Consider the following 19383-nt stretch of genomic DNA (forward strand, 5'->3'; position numbering starts at 1 on the left):
CTGGATGGAAGAGCTGGAGGCATCACTCCTTTGAGAGTGTGATGCTGAAATTATGTGGTTTAGTCGCGCCCTGACAGCTACAGGCAGCAGATCTCCCGGGGCTCCCGGCCCAAGCACCCAACCGCCGACCTACAGCCCCACCAGATGACAGGATTTTCTTTCTAAGTAACACACAATCCAAGTTTCGGTTAATTCATCATTAAGTATCCCTCTGGCTCATACTAAGCCAGACGCGATCTCCGAATTAGAACATACCACTTTTCACTCTTTGTTAATGACTGGAAAACCCCTAAGCATCCCAAAGCAGATCATGTTTTCCAGTTCTAGCAACCCATCTATAGACAGATGCATGCACACAAATATACAGACATACAGTCTGTTTAAATCAAACCCAGAAAACCCACCAACTATTGTCAAGTATAAAAATTCCATAAATGCAAACCCCAATTAGTCAAAAAAACCCCAAAACTAACTCCTCATTTGACTGAGTTACACAGATCTACAGGGGCAGGAGGGGAGGCGTTCATGCTGAACTGTATTTGCTAAAGTTTAGTGTATGAAAAAATTATTTGTTGTGATAGACTACAGTTCAATATTTATGCAGATAGTGTTCAAGCTAGAAGTCAGCTGCAAACCTCTATCATTTTCTTAGTACACAAGGCACTTGTTATTCAGCTGGAACACATTTAATATACAACATAATGTGAAATTCTAAACTGTCTGAAATTAGTGGGGAAAGTTAGCTTCAGCACCAGGCGAGAGACAAACCGGGTCCCATCACACCAAAAAAAAGAAAGGATTTAATACAAAACACAATTTTGCCGTTCGAAGAAAAGTAAAGCACATTTGTCACAAACTTACTGGAACGGAGTCAGGCTTAGAGACACTGATCCCTTCCAGCAAAGTGGGGAACAAAGCCGTAGCAGTACAGAAACACAAGCCAGCACTGCCTGCCCTTCCTAGGATACTCTTTTAGTATTTCTAGCTAAAAGCTACTTATCACTTCATCTGCATACCCACCTAGCCAGGCTGCAAAGACCCTCCTTCCGTACCGTTTTTTATTTAAAGTTCAAAAACCTTGAATTGTCTTCAGAGGCTTTTCATAGCATGAGAGAGAGGGACAGAATGTAATTATAGGACAGTATTTCTTAATCAAATCTAAGCCGCCCACTGAAAGTGAATGGGAAAATATGGTTGCAAGGCACTGCTTCTCAATCAAGTGGACGGATTTGCCTTTCAGAGTGAATAAGGGAATGGAGCTGTGGTCACCATTTCTTAATCAGCTCAGCTGATGTCCTATAGAAGGTCTCAATGGAAGAACACAGCTGTGGCCCATAACTCTTGACTTGATCTTCCATGGTTTGACTGAAAAGCCTGAAAAGAACATAAATGCACTAAAGCTTTTCTCCATTAAATTGGTTCTTTCAAAACCGCCACTGGCTTCACTCAGAGGGGGGAAAAAAAAAACCTTCTTTTTCAGTACGCTTGGTTAGAGATGGAGTGTAAAAGTTTTCGTGATACATACTACATGCTGAAGTATACCATAATAGACGAAACCATTATTTTCTTTTAAAGACCAAGATAGGGTGTGTTATTTAGTAATTCCAACCTTCTGCAGGCATTCCTGTGTCTGAGTATGTGAGTTTTGCTTTGGCTAAAGCACCCTTTTGCATTTCAGTTAGCAAAGTTACAAAACACTGAAAAAGCATCTCCTTAGTCAGGATTTTGTTTTAAAAGAGTACATTCGTCACAACTGACACTTTACACAAGATACATTTCAAATACACTCGTACTAACTTTGAGCTGTCAAATCCCTGTATTCCACTTTTCTGTCTTCATTTGAAAATGCAGCTAAATTACACAGCCAAGGCAGCGAGACATGAAAATGAGTGTGCATACCGTGGGGAGGAACAAGAAAAAAAAGCTTCTGGTTTTCAGATAGCTGCCTGTCTTTTTCTTCTACTCTCTCAGTAAAGTTCTTAAGAGGAGAGACTTCTCAGTGAATTACATTATAATTACCTAATTAAAGGAACTTCTCTAGTAAGCCTTCTTTAAAAAAATGTCAAGGTATGCCCCAACAAGTTTGCCATTTTCGGAGAGATTTCATACTGATCTTTGTAACATATTGAAGGTGTAACAGTTAATGTGCAAAAAGCTGATTAACCACACTTAGCACAAAGCAGCCAAGTTTATTTTTTTCTACCTATCTTAGGTCCACCAAAGATACTAACTCGCTTTTTAACACTGTTGCAAAAAGTAAAGGGATTTTTTTCCTTTCAAAACCAGCAGAATGCAGTGTAGCAGAGCGTGCATTTTAATTTGCATTTTCCTCAATATGCTATGATATGAATTACTGCCAATATACAAATAATTAGCTTTAGACCACTTGGAAATTATTTCCCTACGAAACTGGCAAAGGACAGGATCTCCATTTTTACCTTCTCTCCCCTCACTCCCACTTTAATCTTTTTTTGTTCCAGTGGTGTGTTATAGCTGCTCCGTAGCTCTGCTGCCAGTTACGTGATGAAGCCTGCATGCTGGGGCTGTAATTCAATGGCTCGCAAGCCACATACGACTTAACAGCCTCGCATGAGCCATCTTTGATCTAAAGTCTAATAAAAACAAAAGTGAAGAGCATTAACGTCAGTATACACGGAGGTACGAACGAACAACCGAGACACTCTGATCTATAAATTGAATTTTAAAACGGTAGTGATTTCTGTTGAACGATTTGTTGAATTTGCTTAGTACACTCCAAAGCAACGATTCGTTAAGGGTTTCATGCTAACGAGGATGGTCTTCCATTCACTGATGTTGAAGGGAGGGGGGGGCTTTTTTCTATACAACCTATCCGCATCAACTTAACAGCCTGTTCATTGTGGTTAAGTGTTGAGGAAAGGTGAAGTGTTTATACACTGAGCAATTAACAACAGACTGCTGAGACAAGAACATCTCCCAAGGTTTCATTCCCCAAAGGAAAAAAAAAAACCAAACCAACAACAAAACCAACCCTTGATGAAATATTCAAGATGAAAACCACAAAGGTTGTTAAACAAAGTGAGAAACTTCCAGTGTCTCATCCCCTGGAAAGGATTCCTGCAGAAAATAAAGGATCGGGGGGGATCTTTCAGAGCAAGTCCCACCACGCTGCTCAGAGAGAGCTGTCACTAGAGCCACCCCGTCTTCCTCTTCCCCCATTCCATCTGAATTGCTGCGCCCAGTTACAGACACAGTTTTCAAGCAACTTATCTTAACATCTCTCTGTTAATTTCTCAGGAACTATTTTAAAACAAAAACCTTAGTTTTGTTTTGAGTCAGAGCTGAGGTCAACTTCAGCAACCCTTTTACGCTTCCCCCAAGCAAAAACTGTATGTAGAAGAATTCACACATACCTTATAAAAGAGAAGCTGGATTTGGTAGTATTTCTATTTGTTAGCTATTCTAAATCTATCCACTAACATCTTCTAAGGGCTGAGAAAACACTAAATTTCACTTCATGAGTCCCAGCAGAAGTCCTAAGAAATTTCAGTATAAAAATAACTAACAAAAGAAAAAAAGAGACCAATAAAAATAGGCCAATAGACCAATAGACATATTCAGTAATTTATACCACCTTTTCACTAAAGAAAGTGCTTCCTGTCACTCGTTTTTGGGTGCTGAGACAAAAGAGTAACTACTTTTTTTAAAAAAACCAAACAATTGACAAGTGCATTTTAGCACTGAATAAAACAACCTGCAACATCTGATGTGGATAGAGAGCTGCAAACAAGCAATCACCAAGAGAAGGATTATGATTAGTCGCAAGAAATCCACTGCAGCAAGAAACTGTACTCAAGGCTTTCACACCCCGAAGCAGAGGCAATACACCAAGCTAAACGTGCCCCCTTCCCCCCCCTCAGCAGTATTCCCATGATTAACAGTACAACACAGGAAAGATAGATGCTTTGCTGTTCCCTTCGAGTTTACCAATCCAAATACTAATCAGCCCAAGCATCGTTTCATTTTGCAAGCCGCAGCACATGAGGCTTATTCACAATTTCTCCATTCTTACAGGCCTCCAGCGTGTCTTGTCAACCACAGGGCTTTGTAACACATGCAATCTGAATCTCCGCAGGAACTGTGGCGACAGATTCTTTACTAACGATCTTTGGGCACACAACAGCTAAATAAATCCCCAATTTTGACTTACTAGCTGTAACACTCCATAAAACGTTGCATATGTGACTATTGTTAAGCCCTGCCCCTGAATAAGCAAAATTCTTTGTAACAAACAGAACTTGCACAAGACCAAGAACTATTCCAGACCTGAAAAGCTGCCAACTTCAAAACGCCCTTTTCACTTGAAACCAGATCATATTAATAGGAAGAATGATTAGGGGTAAAATAAACAAGCATTTACCGTTAGCAGCCTCGTGTTTGAAAGCACGCCTAGCTCAGAGACATCAAATGCTGCTCATGTTTGGCACATAATTTTCAAATATTTGCACCTAGAATATTTTCAAAGCAATTAAGAACAACACCGAATGCTTTTGCTGCTCCCCCCGCTTTTTTTTTCCAAACCATACCAACTCATTTGACGATCATAGAATACCACCAACCCCCACATGTAGCTGCCAAAGGCAGAGCAGCAGAAATTCAGCGCAAACCTTCTCACGTCCCAGCCGTGTGCCTCCTTTTCTCGAGGAGCAGCTCAGATCTCTTCTCCACCGACAGCCCCCTTCCTCCCCCTACCCGACACCTTATTTTTGCTTCCAGTCCCACCTCCCTGTCATCCCTTTTAATCTGCTCCCTATTTTTTGCCTTGCCTTCGCACGACATTGATACTACTTTAGGAGAAGCTCCCGCCGAAGTCAATTAGAGTTTTACCCGGGCTGAGGAATCGGTAGCGCCCATCACATCTTTCACCGCATGCTCCTCAGGTTCCAGCGAGCATCTCCTCTGAAGCAGCAGTATATAAAAGGACCAAATTCTCCAACATTTCACACCAGATGAGCTCAGTGGCTTTGAGAGCTCTTTCCCTGATTAAAAGTATGAGTGTAACGCTGAAAAGTAACGATGCTTCTCCCTCCCCTCTATATATATTTCAAAATAACGGGGTGCTTTCATCACGCTGTCAATATTCCCCCTGCTGATTGTACCTGGTGATCGGGACCACTTCTGACACACAGACTGTGCCGCTTTTTTCCTACGAACAATCGCACGTAACACGATTAGCAGGCGCGTTTCCTAAAATTAGCAGCTTTTCTAAAATTGACTCCTGTCTGTCGGGGCTCACGCGCGTAGGCAGTTATTTCTGAGCATTCGCAGGAGCGTGTGTGTGTGTTAGGGGGGGGGATACCAACTGCCACGACCCCCTCTGCTTCGAATTGTTTTTAAAAGGGGATTTTAAAATCACGCTTTGCTCCCTGAGGTGGACGCTCGCCATTGAGAGACCTCAACCCAAGACGCCCCCCCTCTCCCCCCCCCCCCCCCCCGCCGTTATTAACTTTCCTGTTTTCCTTCGCGGCGGACACACAAAACCCCACAGCTTTTTTGTTAAAGAAACACGAATCGGCACCGATTTTCCCCATCCCCCCCCCCTCCAAGCACAGCACGGGGGGGTTGCGGGGACGGTTTTTGAGGAGCGCCCCCCCCGACCCCCGCTGTCCCCCCGCCCGGCCGGTAGGGGGCGGTAGAGCCCGGCCCCCGCTGAGGCGCCGCCGGGAGGGGCCGGTACCGATGGGGGGGGGGGGGGTAAGGGGGGGCCCAGTGGTTTAAGGAGGGGGGGGGGGGGGTGTCGCTCCCGCCGCCCCCGCGCCTCAACAAAGGGAAAGTTGCGGGGCTCCCGCCCGCAGACAAAGGCTCCCGCGCCCCACAACCGCACTGAGGGGGGGGGGGGGTACGGGACCCTTTGTGGGGGAAGGGGGGGGGGCACCCCTCAACACCCTCCTCACAGCGGGGTGCCTCCCCCTCCCCCAGCCCCTCTCCCCCCTCGGGGGAGGGTCGCGGCTTCTCGTCCCCCCCCTCACACCCCTCCCCGGCCCCTTTATTTACCGCCATCATCAGCACGCGCGAGCTGTCACCCAGCGCGAGACACCCCAACGGCCGCCGGCCACGCCCTCTCCCCGCCCATTGGCCGCCCGCCGCGACCCGCCCCGCCTCGCCGTTGGCTGGAGAGCACGCCACACAGCGCCCGCACCTCCCCCCTCCCCCCCCGCCTCACTCCCCATTCAGAGCCGCTGCTTACGCCGATTCCGTAGAGCGGAGCCTAGCGCTTAACGGCGCGGCCGGCGCACCGACGGACGTCGTTTACGCAGTCTACCCCGCGGCAGAGAGAGTTCTGGCGGAGCTTACGAGCTCTGCGTAGCCGCTAGGGAGAGCTCTTCAATGGCTTACGGTCGAGTAGCGGGACGACAGAGCCGCGGGGCGGGGACTGCCCGGGCCCGGCCCCGCACGGTGACGTACCGGGCTTTGTGAATCCCAGGCTGAAGTTCGGTTGAGTCACAGGAGGGTAAATAAGGATGTTTCGGAGACAAAGAGACTCTTAAAGGGACAGCGCGGGAGGTGGCGCGTTCCCGCGGGACCCCTGAGGTGGCTGTATGGGGTGGGAGATACCCCACAGGGCCCCGGAGATGATAGAGGGGGCTGTGAGGCCACAGGGCCTCTGAGGTGACTTGGGGGGGGGCGACCCCACAGGACCTCTGAGGTGATAGGGCCCCTGAGGTGACATGGGGGGGCACCCCACAGGGCCCCTAAGGTGATGGGGGGGGGTTGAGGTGACAGGGTCCCTGAGGTGACAGAGGTGGGCACCCCACAGGGCCCCTGAGGTGACAGGGAATGGAGGTGGGCACCCCAGAGGGGCAGATAGCACTGATGGCACACAGACAAGGGCCCACGAGCTGTACTGGCCCTTGCCAAAGGTCACTTGAAGTCTCCTAGGTCACACACTCGTCACACACACTACAATGCAGGAGCCATGAGGGGATGTAAACTTGTTTTTGTCAGAGACAAAGGGACGTCAGCACTGAGGCTGGGGGAGAAGCCCGTCCCCAGCAACGGACAGCCACACTCGAGAGTCACCTGCAACCACTGGGACAACTCATTTTTCTGCAGTCTGAAGGAGGTACCATCGGGGACCTGGCAGGGAGCAGTAAGTCCTGCTCTCTGGGCAGCACTGAGCCCGGGCAAAGCTGCAAGCAAGCAGTTGCGGACCACGCTGCACTGACAGCACAAAGCACAGGTCAGCAGTGTCACAGACACAATTCCTTTGCACAGGGACATAGTGTTCCCCCCCCCCATCCTGTCCCAGTAAGGTCTGAGGCAAAGCACTGCAATTTACTGCGACAGGTGGGAGCCTGCTTTCTTCTGCCATGGCACAAGGACACTCCACAGATTTGTGGTCTTTTTGTGAGCTCCTTCACCAGCCAACCTTCCCACAAATTCCACTTCCTGTGAGCTTTCTTGTCCTTTCTCTACACCTTCCCTTTTTGACCAGTGCCTGGTCTGTTTTGAACCCATACCTGCACAGAAATCCAGTCACACACCTCTCAATTCTGTAACAGTTCCCCACTGCAATAAGCCCTCAGCCTGTAATGTCTGCTAAGAATTAAAACTGAAGATTAACGAGGCCCTTACGTCCTCACTCTCTTTGTAAAGCTTAGCAGGGTGTAGCTGCTATGTAAGTACTTGCTCATAAAAAATGCCACAGCACAAAACGAACAAAAGCCCACAGTATCCCCAGGGCAGCAGTGAGACTTGGACTCTCTCTCTGCCACCAAAGCATTGGTGACCCTGGCAACATCACCCAGCCTCTACTTAGAGTTAGGAGCAGGAAAGCTATAATGATGCAAGGGCGAGACACACGTCCCCAAGATCCCCAGTCCCCTCTAGGTCAGGCTTCAACTCCCAGAAAGCAACACCACCACTAATGATTTTGGAGAGGTGCAGAAGCAGACAAAAGGATCCACAGTGGTACAGGGCTACAGCTCGGCCACCTCTCCCTCTAGATCTTGCATTCTCTGAGAAAACACTAGGGAGCAACAGGAAAACAACCTTCCAGACCATGCCTTGACAGGCAAAATTAGGGTGGTTTTCAATTACGCTGGCTCAATCCATTAATGTAGCACAATTGAAAGCCCCCTGAAGACTTGTTAAGATGCAGACTAGCATGTTTGAAGCCACGTTAACCTGCCATATTGATGCTGGGGGGTGGCAGAATGAGGAGGATTACTGCAGCTAAGATTGAAACAGTTATTTTGTCCATAAAGAAAGTAAAAAGCCCCAGAGTAAAAGCAGCCCCTCATGTGGGGCAGCTGATCTCCTCATTCACAGAATGCAGTTACAGCAAGAGACAGTTTTGCTAAGACATAAAGTGCTAAATCCTACCCATCTATACACCCGTGGAAACCTACTGACGTCAATGGCTGTAATGGTGTAATTGAAGGCAGAATGTAGCTCAAGGGGTCCCATTTTATTACTCTAGGAACAGTACAATGTATTAATAAGAGCCCAGAAGTCCCCAGAGATTCCAGCACACGTTTTATGTTTTTAAGACATGTGACCAGAGTTTTGACATCTCTGGTTACAGAACACATCTTTCGGGAATTAATAAAGCATTAGTAACATTCACCATGACTAATCTGGTCATTAAAAGGTTTCTTTTTTAACCTTAAGGCTTAATTAAAATGGGAAACAGGACAGAAATAACTATCCTTACAAAGACTGCAGTTTGTTTTCATAAGTTTTCCCAGCCACACTTAACTATGTGGAACGACAACAGGTCAGATTCTCACTGAATTTCCATCACTGAAAATTAACAGTCCCACTGAAGTCAGCGCCCATGTCATGAACTTGAGCTAAGAGTTGCAAAAATTCAGTATATTCAGCATGTTGGAATTTCTAACACACTTATGGTACATTACGCCATTTATTATGGCTCATTAACCAGATCTTTCTGGATCCAGTGCTGATTAAGTTTTTTAAATGCCCTCACTAAAAGCTCTAGGCACTCTAACAGTTAATTAGGTTTACAGGTATAAATGATAATCACAAAGAAGTCATATCTAAGTAACTAGTTCTCCACCAGTCAGCAAATCAGGTAACAAAACTTCCTGCTTCAGATGGAAAAATCTATTTAGGAGAAATCTATTTCTGTTTTACTTGCTCTTCAGACTCTTCAAGACCTGTGTATTGGCAAGGAACCAACAATATTTTCTGCGAGCAAGATGCACGCTGCTTCTTCATGAGGAACCTGCTTCTTGCAAAATCATCCTTCCTAAAACTATCCCTAGACCTTCTCTATACCCACCCCTTCTGTCTGGGACAAAGAGCTGCAGAGCTGGAACCCTGCTACCCACAGCCTTCCCTGGAACCACAAAGGAAGCTCAGCGCAAAGGTTAGTGGCTGAATGAGGGTGTTGCTGCAGATTCTAAGACCGAGCAGGGGGTGGAGCAGGGAGTGGAGCAGGGAGTAGAGGAAAAAATGACAGCTACAAGCCACACAGATCCTGAAAACGTAAAACCAAGGGGACAGATAGCTCAATTTCCCTGGTGTTCCTGCTCTAAAAATAAATCACCACTAAAAAAAATATTCAAGTGATATCGTATAGTTAGCCTTATGATAAATTTTTGGCTCCTATTCCCCAAATCTTTCCTTACTCCATTAAATCTGCTGAAGTCACCAGGATTTCTCAAATGAGATATGGTGCGCGGGGATAGGACATTTATTACCGACCTTTCAAAAAAAGAGATAAAGTGGTTGGTATTCTCTTTCAATGCATGAGAGGGCTCCTGCCAGGCTTATTTATTTATTTATCACAGGGTTTCATCAGTATAATCTGAGAGGTAGGAGGTTTTAATACTCCAATCAGATATAAAAGATGAAGACAAGCTAAGAACATACCCATAATAGGAATGCAAGAATTCCTGCAGATTTTGCCACAGGGAAATTAGTTTGCTTCAGGGGTATAAAGCTCTTGAACCAAATAAAAAATAAAACTCTGCTGAAGAATTGTCTCCATGCAACAGAAAATTTCAAAAGCTGTAAATAAACAATACAAAACAGCACAACACTTGCTGTGCAGAAAGACTCCATCTCCTCACAAAATAAAGCTTTTTATTTTGATGAAAAATAACAAGATACTTTCACATGGATATCTAAAAAAATTTAAAAAAAACCCTCTCTCATGTAGCTGTTTGCAGTCAAGGAAACTCTGCCCTTGCATGCATTTGGCTGGAATTTCTCCTTTTCTCACCTTCTGCTGATGAACGGTAATCCCCTGCACGAAGCACTGTACAAAGAACCATCAGAACCATGGGCCCAATCCCAGACACGCTCAAAACCATGAAGGAGGACAACAAGAAATATTCACTGAAACAGGGGAAAGAGACTGAGTAGAAAAAAAACCTTGGGCTGCCTCCAGTGCCGCTTTTTGGAGGGACTCCTGATCCAGATGGGCAGGCAGAAAAGAGGATGCAGTCACTCTAAACCAGGCTCCAGGGAGTCCTTTCATCTGATCCCCGCTACCGGCACCTGCTGCTGCTTGCGGATCTTGTTGAACAGCTCCATGTACTGAACCATCGTGTCCGCTGGGCTGTAGATGCTGTCGTGCTTGGCACCAAACACGGATGGTATGCCGGGAGTGTGGTTCCCCATGAAGCTCTGCATGAACTCCATGAGCAGGTTCCAGCAGTCATTGGCTATCACACAGGGGCAGTACTCCACCTGGCAACAGAAACCACAGCCCTGAAGCTCCCAGCAGGGGCAATAACCACGCAGGAGGCAATGCGCTTTCCTCTCTCTGCCTCACTAGAGAGAGAATGCTTGTCATAAAAACATCTGAGAATACTTAGCACATAACAAGGCTGGACAAATATAAATGAATAGGACATGTTGGGATCAGGCACGCAATCCCTTCAAAAGGGAAGGGGATGTGAGATGTACCCTGTAAGGGCACTGCTTGTATTAAATCCTCAATAGTGGAGGTCTTGGGACATCAGTTCAAACGCCACGTTAACTTTACCCCATCCAAACCCAAACTTCATTCCCACATGCTGGTAGGTTGATGACTCGTGTGGCTGTGTCTTCTTTCAGGACTGTACTGGAAACAGCCTTGGGACTTAAGGACTTGAAATATTTTCCTAAATACGAGTCTGGTCCCAAATCAGGAGTAGGTCCTAATGCAAACCTGAAAAAAATACTAAACTAAAACAGAAGCAGCCAGATGGCCTGGCAAATCTGGTCCTGAACTCAGGCTTAGCGTAAAACAAGCTTCTGTTTAACCCCAGGTCAACAGCAACGCTGGCACTACATCTGTGCTTATTGCAGTGAAGAAATAAGCCATTTCTCAATCCTCCTCCCTGCTGGCTAGGAACACCTGCCTGAGTAGATGCAGTGTGATTATTAATTGTATATCAGATAATAGGATTTGCATGTTTAGAAAAGCATATGCTCTGATTTTGAAGGACTTTTAAGCATCTAATTCTCAGCTATCTTGAAGAACGCTAGGCCCCAATATGTCTGGAGTATGACCTGCTCTGCTTTGCCCTTCCCCTACCAGCGCAGTCCAGCTCCTTGTCTTTTTCCAAGATGCTTTTCAGCCCAGCTGAGGCTTATCCACAGCTTGTGAGCCTTTGACTCCCGCTTGCACTCAGCCAAGCATCTCCCCAAATGCCTTCCTAGATCCTCCCATGCCCCTCGTATATGCTGGGTTTCCCTTTAGAGTTTGCTTCAGCCCAGCCTCCACCCTGTGAAACGCCCGTCGGCAGCTGGCAGCTGACACTCTTGAGCCTCATCAGCAGTCGCAGCACCAAGCGGGGAGCACGGAAGCAGTTTGATGGCAGGCTCTGAGCCCGCGGTGCACCCCACGGTGCAGCAATCCAAGTCAGCATGCCACAGGGTAGAACTGATGCCTGCCAAAAGCTCTCTGGTGAGGACAAAGACCACCTTTACACCGTGTGAGCAGAACCTGCAGCAAGAGGGCCCTGCTCTCCTGGGGCTGCATCTGCTCGAGATGGAGAAAGAAAGCAAAATCCAAATCAGCATCGAATTAGCAGCTGAAGAGGTTGTTCTCTTCCCCTTGGTATGCTTATTAACCTGAAGTGCACTACTAGTGTTGTGCATCAGGACTTTAAGCAGCTTTTTAGTTTGATGGCATCCCTTCAGGGTTTTGTTTATTGACACTTCAATGACAGGCTGTTCTATAGCTGCAGCTGAGCCCCAGAGTAACCTGCCTGAATTAAAACCGTGTTGTGAAAAGGAGATAAACACCCTGCCTGCCGTATACAGGAACGTATCTAGTACAAACGACCAGCAACAATACAATCGAGAGATAGAAAGGACGGGGGCATTTCTCATCTACCCTCCAGCATGGGATTTCCCTGTCTGTAGTTGTATCTCATACTCTTCAAAGACAATTCTTACCTCCACAGATATCCCACGGGCACTGGGCCCCATTGTCACTGTGCCCACCTTCACCAAGAAGTCACAGTACTGGTAGCGGGTGCCCCGGCTCTCTATTTTGTTCGCCTTGGCATTTTGGAAGAAGCCTTTCAACTTCACCATGAGGGTATCAAAGTTGGCATCTGCTATAAGGCAGGGACCATTTTCAAAGAGAGCGAAGCAGCTGAGGGGATATTCAGAGTTGTGCATCACGTACATCAGCTTGCCTGTCTGCCCTGAAATAAGAACAATGGTATTTGGGCTGTAAACCCAACAGTCCTGCGCTTATCTGTGCTTTAAAGAAGCATCTGTTTTTCCCCCTGTCCTTCTTCTTGATTTGATTCCAGAGTCTTTGTAACGCTCACACATGCTTCATGTTATCCAGCCATTCAGTGAACAGATTGTCTTTCCCTCTTAAGATTTAAAGTTAAAGGGGAAAAAAGTCTTTTGCCAGCATGACTCAGAGACCAGAGGTGGAGCTGGACGCAAGATCTCCAGCAGACTGTGGGGTATCAGCGAAGAGCACCCACCTCCCACCCCCGAATGTGGGGCTGGGCACCCGCCGACTGTCCTCCTGCCCACGATCACTGAGGAAGGCTGGGCTTTGCCTCTCCTCCCACTCAGCCACCAGCCCTCTGGGGAGGATGTGCTGGGACACAATTTGGAAAACCAGGTGTCCGGAGAGGACATGCCTGGCTTGTACCACGCTTTAAAATCATAGAATCGTTTGGGTTGGAAGGAACCTTAAAGACCATTCAGTGCCACCTCCTGCCCCGGGCAGGGACACCTCCCCCCAGCCCACGTTGCTCCCAGCCCCGTCCAACCTGGCCTTGAACACCTCCAGGGATGGGGCAGCCACAGCTTCTCGGGGCAACCTGCACCAGGGGCTCACCACCCTCACAGTCAACAATTTCTTCCTAAGATCTCATCTAAATCTCCCCTCTTTCAGTTTAAAACAGTCCCTCCCTTATACTATTGCTTCCCTTCCTTATCAAGAGTCCCTCCCCAGCTTTCCTGTAGCCCCTTTAGGGACTGGAAGGGGCTCTAAGGTTTCCCCGGAGCCTTCTCTTCTCCAGGCTGAACCCCCCAACTCTCTCAGCCTGTCCTCCCAGCAGAGGGGCTCCAGCCCTCCCAGCATCTCCGGGGCCTCCCCTGGCCCCACTCCAGTGGGTCCGTGTCCTTCTTCTGTTGAGGACCCCAACATAAAAGCTGGAAACAATTCTTATTTATCCATATAGATCCAAAAAGTCTTCCCACGAATGAGGCCGTGCAAGTTTCAGCTGCAGAAAACCCGGGGGGGGGGTGTGTGGGGTGTGGATCTGGGGTCCTCTGAGCACATCCCCTGGACACAGCTGGATCAGCCCCCCGAGCTGCTCCCCAATGCCCGGGGGGGCGGAGACAGGGCGGCTGAGAGCACCCCCTACCCGGCCCGGTGCTTTCCCCGTGCCCTCCCGGTGCTGACCTTGGCTGCCGATGGTGGAGGCGGCGGTGTGGTAGGTCTCGCAGTCCACGCAGAACGTCCCCTGCTTCTCAGCCCCCAGCAGCTCCAGCTTCCGCGTCAGGATCTCCACCGTCTGCTGCACACTCTTCCCCTCCGCCACCGGCACCTGCGACACGCTGCAACCGGGAACGGACTCAGAGACCTACCGCCGACCCACCGGGCCCGACCAGCAGCTCCTCCGCGTCCCCTCCCCGGACCGCCCCCCGCCGCCGCCATTACCAGGTGACCCCCATGCTGCACCGGGCCGGAAGCACCACCGGAAGGGGCGGGGCCGACGTGACGCCGGAAGGGGCGGGGCGGAGGGGACGCCGGAAGGGGCGGGGCCGAGGCGCACACGTGGTGCTGGTGGCGGAGCGGACGGCGGCGGTTCCTCTCGGTCTCTGCCGCCATGCCCAAGGCCCGGCGGGCGCGGGGCTCAGGCCCCGGCCCCACGTTACCGCTAGCCGAGCAGATCTTGCAGGAGGGGGCCCCGCGGTCCACGGCGCGGGGGAAGCGGCGCGGCGGCCAGGCCGAGGAGGAGGAGGGCGGCGGCGGCGAGGAGGGTTATGTGGACGCCCGGTTGTCCCGGCGTATTCTGGAACAGGCGCGGCGGCAGCAGGAGGAGCTGGAGGCCGAGCACGGCCCCGGCGCGCCCGCCGCCCCCAAGCATCGCAGCACGGCGCTGGGTGAGCCCCCGCTTCGCCTCCAGCCCGTCCCCGGGGTTCGGGGGTGCGAGGCCCCGGGCTCAGCCAGCGCCGCTTCCCCGCAGGCCCGGCGGTGCGCGGCCCCGGCTCCGACTCGGAGGAGGATGAGGAGTGGCCCTCGCTGGAGAAGGCAGCGGCGGTGGCAAGTCGGAGAGGGGAGTACTGTGGAGAGGTGGTGGTGGACCCCGAGGACGAGAAGGCCATCGAGATGTTCATGAACAAGAACCCGCCGCTGAGGTGAGGACCGAGGGGCCGGGACAGGGCAGTGGGTGCTGCTCCCCGAAACAGCCCCTGGCTCATGGCCCTCCTGCCTCGGCCCCAGGTGCACGCTGGCCGACATCATCATGGAGAAGATCACAGAGAAGCAGACGGAGGTGGAGACGGCGCTGTCAGAGATGTCAGGCTGCCCCATGTCCCAGCTCGATCCCCGTGTCCTGGAAGTCTACAGGGGCGTCAAAGAGGTAAGGCCAAAGCTGCTTTGCCCTGGGGTCCAGCAAACACCACGCTGAGCCCCACAGCCACTGCCTCTGCCCCTGCTCTCCCTCAGAGTCCCCATCCTCACTCAGTGCAGGCAGTACTATGTATTACCTGCAGTTTGCTTAGTATCAGTCACTGAAGGGCCCAGATTGTTTCTGAGTGACAATCTCCTGAGCAGCATGCTCGGGCTGACCCTGGGATGGTCCTTTCTCAGGATCTGGGGTGGTTCTTTCTCACCAGAGATGCTGAGGGAGGGGACGGCTTTCTCACAGTCATGAGACAAGTCCCGCAGTCCTGCTGTCAGTGCCTGTATGTCGCAGCCTGACCTGTGTCCATGTCTTTTAAGGTGCTCTCTAAATACAGAAGTGGGAAACTCCCTAAGGCATTTAAAATCATTCCTGCCTTGTCCAACTGGGAGCAGATCCTCTACATCACAGAGCCAGAGACGTGGACAGCAGCTGCTATGTACCAAGCCACCAGGTAAGATCATCTCTGGGAGATGCTGATGTGGGACTTTTTGCTTTTTCTTTCCATAACTGGGACCAGATTTACAAATACCAACCTGCGTCCTGCTTGGCGTCCTTTGTCTCTACCTCACTTTGTGCTTTGCTTTTCCCAGGATATTTTCATCCAACCTGAAAGAGAGGATGGCCCAGCGATTCTACAACCTGGTGCTGCTGCCACGGATCAGGGATGACATCGCTGAGTATAAGCGCCTCAATTTTCACCTCTACATGGCTTTGAAGAAGGCTCTATTCAAGCCGGCAGCATGGTTCAAAGGTAGGGATGCCCTGCCAGGCCGCCATTCCTGCCTGGGAGCCTCTCGCCATCTGGAAGCTCAGCAGGGGCATGTGTTGCACACCACTGCCCAGTGTGACAGGACACTGTCCCCTGCATGGCATGGCCCTGGGGAGTCAGTGGGGAGGAAAAGATGCGAAGGAGATGGAGGGCGTCCCCCTTGGTGGATGAGGCAGCTTCCAAACCCCCAGGGGCCTGTTTGCAGCATTCAGGAAGGGTGATGAGTGCCATAGGCTTATGTAGGTGCTGCCAGTGAGTTCTGGCAGGTATTTGGGATCTTTTAGAGGTTGGTGGCAGGCTACAAACTGTCTTAGGTCTGATCTCAGTCATGTCTGGCAACCTGAGGTGGTTTGGCGCTAATTACATGGCAGGGAAATGCTGCGGCCCCTGTAACAGCAGCTGCTGGAAGAGCTGTTATTTCCTGGGATCGGATGTGTCTTGGGACAGGAGAAGGGGGTGAGCCCTGCATCCCACAGCTCTGCCTGCTGTGATTTAAGACAGGCAGTGCCTGACTCTTCCCCCTCTCCAGGGATCCTCATCCCCCTGTGCGAGTCGGGGACCTGCACACTGCGGGAGGCCATCATCATCGGCAGCATCCTCACCAAGTGCTCCATCCCCGTCCTCCACTCCAGGTAATGCCGTAGGAAGCCTCAGATCTGTCCCTCAGCCTCTCCGGAGGATGGGGGTTTCTCTCAGCTCCCTCCAGGGTTGAGATCTTTGTATTTAAAAGCTCTCAAGAGCTTTGAGCTCTCTTGAGATCTTGGTGCTCAGTGCTGGGTTTGTCATCTTTGTGTCTGGGTGCCTGGTGCCCCGTGCCTTCTGCCTGGTGTGCCCTCACCTCAGTGCTCCCTCTGTCCCCGCAGCGCAGCCATGCTGAAGATCGCCGAGATGCAGTACAGTGGCGCCAACAGCATCTTCCTCCGGCTGCTCATCGACAAGAAGTATGCCCTGCCCTTCCGTGTGGTAGATGCCCTCGTCTTCCACTTCCTGGCCTTCCGCACAGACCAGCGGGTCCTGCCCGTGCTGTGGCACCAGAGCTTCCTGGCCTTTGCCCAGCGCTACAAGGAGGACCTCTCCTCAGAGCAGAAGGAGGCTTTGCTCGAGCTGCTCAAGTTTCACAGCCATCCGCAGATCTCACCGGAAATCCGGAGGGAGTTGGTGAACTCCAAGACGCGGGATGTGGAGGGGCAGCAGCCCGTGGCCATGGAATGTCAGGGAGAGACAGGGAAAAGCTGCAGCCTGACCCACTCTCAGGACACTGCTGAGCACATTTGGGAGCCGGGTGCGTGAGCGAAGAAGCCGTGGGGAGGCATGTGGGAGCATCCGTCCCGGGATCCTGCTGCTCCGAGCAGGCGCTGGGGGCAGGCTGTGCCCATAGAGCTGGATTGTGCTCACTGTGCTGCTTGTCTCGGGGCAGGACAGCCCCCGTCCCACCCGGGAAACTGGTGCCACCAGCACCAGGGAGGGCTTGGCCTGTTCCTGTATTGGAAAATAAAACCTGAGCCATGTCGGTCAGTCAGGGGTGGTTCTGTGACCTCTCTGCGGTCGCATCCATGTGCGGTCCTGCCCTGTCCCCACCCCACCTTGTCCTGTCCCCAGCAGGTGGCAGAGCAAAGCCACCAGCCCTGGGCTTCTTGCACAGCTGCAGATTGAGTCTGTGCTGCTGGTGCTGTCCCCAAACTGCAAAGAAAGAAGGAGGCCTTTGGGTACCCCCTCTCCCCTCCCTGTACCCCGGCTGGGGCTGCTCCCTGCACTCTGCCCTGAGCAGCCCCTGCGTGGTTGGGCAGAGGGACAGGGCTGGGACTGCCAGACTGTTGCCAGAGCCCAAAACCACTCTTGGGAGGCAAAACCCCCACTCCTGTTGGTGCTTGAGGGTTTCCCGAGGGCTTCCCTGCTGTCACCAGGCAGGAGTGGGCTGCAGAGTGGGACATCACAGGGAGTGTGTGTGTGGCTGTGGGCAGAGATGAGGGCAGAAGCAGTGCTGGGACCTTTCCTGCCTGCCCCCATCCCCACCACCACCCCCTGCCTCCAAAATGCCTGCCATCCCCCTTCCCCAGGGCCTTTCCCAAAACACTTTCCCCAGCTGTCCCTCTGGATCTGCCTCTACTCAGCAAGACTGCTGCAGCCCCAGGGCCACTGTCCTTGGCTGGCCGTTGAGGCCACGTGCTTGGTCTGCTTGTGGCAACCTGTACACGTGCCACCTCTGGAAAACCCAGCAGGGGCTTTTCCTCCCATGTCCCCCGAGGTGCTGCACTTACCGTGGGGAATTGCTGATGGCTTGTGCGTTGCGAGTACCTGGCCTTGCTCCTGAAACCAGTAGCAAGTCCTGCTGGTGCAGCCCATGGAGAAAAGCTCCTGCAGCTTCCTACGGCAGCAGGCTGTGCTGAGGACAGCCACCTCCTGTCTTTGCTTCTCTCAAGAGTTGGCAACTTCTCCTGTGACAGCAGTGGCACCAGGAGCAGAAGCCACGTGAAGCAGAGCAGCACGCAAAGCCTGGCTGCCTGGGCTGGTTGCACACCGCAGCGCCTTTTCCTTGGCTTCCTGATTTTATCATCTCCTTTGCTTTAAAGAAACCAGAAGCTGATGATCACGAGAGATAGCCTGGGCTCGCACAGCGCATCCAGCACGCTCTTGCCAGCCTACAGCACTGATCGGCGAGGGGGCGGCTTCAAAGCTGCCGGGGGTGTGAAGTCACTGCCTCCTCTCCAGACACATTGCCTGCAGGAAGACGTTTGGTTCCACCTTCATCCACTGCCACCTGTGAGCTGTGCCAGGCCTTTGGCAAGCGCAACAGCATCCCTCGGCCACTGCAGCATCTCCCATCCATCTCTGAGTGGGGTTGGAGCTGGCTGGTGGGAGTCTGCCTGCCCGCTCCCTATTTCATCCTGCCCTGGAAAACACAGGGCTGGAGCCTCTGGGATCCCCCAAGGGAATGCCCCAACTGATGGGTCCCTCCCCAGAGTGACTCGGGGCAGAGGTCGGAGCTTTGCGAAGGAAGGGGAGGTCGAGGTCTGCCCAAGGCACAGCACAGAGCGGATCGCAAAGGGAAACCTTTGAGGCGTTCATACTTGTTTAAAATACTTTATTGCAACATCATACGGTCCTCTGATTCTCCCAGCAGCGGGACTTCTGTGTGTGAACACCGAACCAGTTTACTCTTAAATTAAAACTCACTTATATATAAAACAATTATTTTCTTTTTGTACAGACAGGCTCTGTGCACCCTCCAGCCCCTCTGCTAGCAGGAGTCAGCGGCAGATGGCTCTTCTTGACAAAATCAGGCTGGTGGAAAAACAGCAGCCCCATCTTTTTCCACCTAATAAGACTTTTGTTTCTAGTGGCATCCAAAAAGGGAGATTTCAACCTCCTTTTCCACATCCCCCACGGGAGGACAGCAGCTACAGATCCACGTGTCCAGAGGTCACCCAGCAGCAACAGGCTGCCTCCCATCCCTGCCGAGTCTCTCCGGCTTCTCCTGGTTAATACAATTCTACTATTTAATGGTTC

At 51.2% G+C, this 19383-nt stretch overlaps 2 protein-coding genes across 3 annotated transcripts; one reads left to right on the plus strand and one right to left on the minus strand.

The window, feature by feature from the left end:
• Window positions 1-10080: 10080 nt before the first annotated feature.
• Window positions 10081-14151, minus strand: MED20 (mediator complex subunit 20; the record flags this gene model as incomplete). The annotated part of the gene is made up of 4 exons (XM_082494566.1): window positions 10081-10701; window positions 12400-12653; window positions 13880-14034; window positions 14138-14151. 4 exons carry the CDS (start codon window positions 14149-14151, stop codon window positions 10486-10488), a joined length of 639 nt encoding a protein of 212 aa, XP_082350692.1. The 3' UTR covers window positions 10081-10485.
• Window positions 14152-14267: 116 nt separating this feature from the next.
• On the plus strand, window positions 14268-17395 carry BYSL (bystin like). Of its 2 annotated transcripts, none has more exons than XM_082494558.1 (7): window positions 14268-14583; window positions 14667-14838; window positions 14924-15062; window positions 15425-15558; window positions 15698-15858; window positions 16406-16508; window positions 16740-17395. In XM_082494558.1, the coding sequence occupies exons 1-7, from the start codon at window positions 14307-14309 to the stop codon at window positions 17164-17166; spliced, it is 1413 nt and encodes a 470-aa protein (XP_082350684.1). In that variant the 5' UTR covers window positions 14268-14306; the 3' UTR covers window positions 17167-17395. The 2 variants fall into 2 exon arrangements, with proteins under 2 accessions (XP_082350684.1, XP_082350685.1); XM_082494559.1 differs by having other exon boundaries at window positions 16745-17395.
• Window positions 17396-19383: the final 1988 nt, after the last annotated feature.

Source organism: Vanellus vanellus (genome assembly GCF_965231255.1).
Source record: "Vanellus vanellus genome assembly, chromosome: 23".
NCBI lineage: Eukaryota > Metazoa > Chordata > Aves > Charadriiformes > Charadriidae > Vanellus > Vanellus vanellus.

Bases quoted from the DNA above. Each gene is read 5' to 3' on its own strand.
- BYSL (XM_082494558.1), top strand. From the start codon at position 14,307: ATGCCCAAGGCCCGGCGGGCGCGGGGCTCAGGCCCCGGCCCCACGTTA. The intron at 15,559-15,697 runs GTAAGATCATCT...TGCTTTTCCCAG, and splicing joins GCTATGTACCAAGCCACCAG to GATATTTTCATCCAACCTGA. The intron at 16,509-16,739 runs GTAATGCCGTAG...CTGTCCCCGCAG, and splicing joins ATCCCCGTCCTCCACTCCAG to CGCAGCCATGCTGAAGATCG.